Consider the following 1481-nt stretch of genomic DNA (forward strand, 5'->3'; position numbering starts at 1 on the left):
GTACAGCAAACTCCCTAGGGGGTTTCTGAGGCTGTAAATCATTAAGGGAGCAGAAAGCCTCATCTTTCTCCCTCAGAGCAGCTGGTGGGCTTGAACCACCAACCTTGTGGTTAGCAGTATAATATTTACCTGATGATGCCACGAGAGTCGCTTAAATATGCATACACAATTATATTTACAATATTGGCAATCAATTACAGTAAAAGTTTTCTTCAGACATCACATAATTTTAGGCACTTTCTAACAAATGGATTTATGTGAAAGAAATCTGTTTTTTAACATAAAAATGATGCTCAAGAGGTTAAAGAAGCATACAAATATTTACACTAAACAAATGATTAGCTATTTGTTCTAAATAATAAATACAGACGAAGTAATAAAACCATGACTTGAAGGCATTTAGCCCATACCTTTTAGGGTATCTATTTTTTTCTTCAGCAGAGGGTGAACTGCCAGTCTGGCAATTGCTCTTTCAGTTGCAGTGGAATCTGGCTACAAATGGAAAAGGAAACAAATGAGAATAAAGACAGCTTTATAAAGACAAAAAGGAAAAAGAAAAATCAGCCTTCCAAATTAGAGTTAACCCAAACTCACTGCCATCACGTCAATTCCGACTCACAGCCAGTCTACAGGACAGGGTAGAACTGCTCCTGTGGGGTTTCCACACAGTAAATCTCGACGAGAGCAGAATGCCTCATCTCTCGCACGAGGTCTGGGTGTTGGTTCTGAACTGCTGACTTGGCAGTTAACACTTCAACAAATAATTCACTATGCCACCAATGGGAAAAGAAATTTGATAATATTTTCACTCTATAATCCATAACAAAAACAAATAAAAATCACATCAACAAAAATAATACCACTTCTTATGATGAAAGTTATCAAGTAATCAACTCAGAGAATATTCTTTGGAACAAAGAGCCTGGAGTATTTAGCTAAGGAAAATAAGTCACTATGAAAGAATTGGGTAACATTTGTGTTACTCAGGCTGATACAAGTAATTTGTGACTACCATAAGATTTAAGTTCTATTTAGTGCATACCTAAAAATGATTTATCTTTTAAAGTCTAATGTCATGGCTATATTTTTAGTACCTAACTAAAAATAGAGATACCTACATTTGATGGCATTTGAACAAGACTTTATGTTCTCCTTCATACACCCGTGAAACACCCAATCACAAGGAAACATCAAAAGATTTGTGGAAAAATGTGATAATTAATGTATTTATAAATTAAGAGAATTTAGACAATTATAAGTGTCAGCATGTTAACTGAAGATGAACTATACAATTATACAATTGAGTAGCCTTCTGTATTTTTTTAATGTCTTTATTTCCTATAAGCAATTTTTTAAAACTTTGGGAGTAGGAAAATGTCACTAATTTTTAACTTCCTTCTTTTGTGCTCTGAGTTTCATAGTGTAGCTTGGTTCTAATTATAAAAACAAAAAAACCCCAAACCCTGAGGACTTACTGAAAC

General features: G+C 34.2%; 1 protein-coding gene across 1 annotated transcript in view; it reads right to left on the bottom strand.

Moving 5' to 3' along the window:
• SRFBP1 (serum response factor binding protein 1) overlaps nt 1-1481 on the bottom strand; it is a 58849-nt gene that overhangs the window by 7364 nt on the left and 50004 nt on the right. The window contains exon 5 of the mRNA XM_045285053.1: nt 411-492. Coding sequence (XP_045140988.1) covers nt 411-492 — 82 coding nt within the window. The remainder of the gene's footprint in view (nt 1-410; nt 493-1481) is intronic.

The sequence above is a fragment of the Echinops telfairi genome, unplaced genomic scaffold (assembly GCF_000313985.2).
Source record: "Echinops telfairi isolate 266 unplaced genomic scaffold, ASM31398v2 ScPeMD7_7469;HRSCAF=8507_1, whole genome shotgun sequence".
Classification (NCBI taxonomy): Eukaryota; Metazoa; Chordata; class Mammalia; order Afrosoricida; family Tenrecidae; genus Echinops; species Echinops telfairi.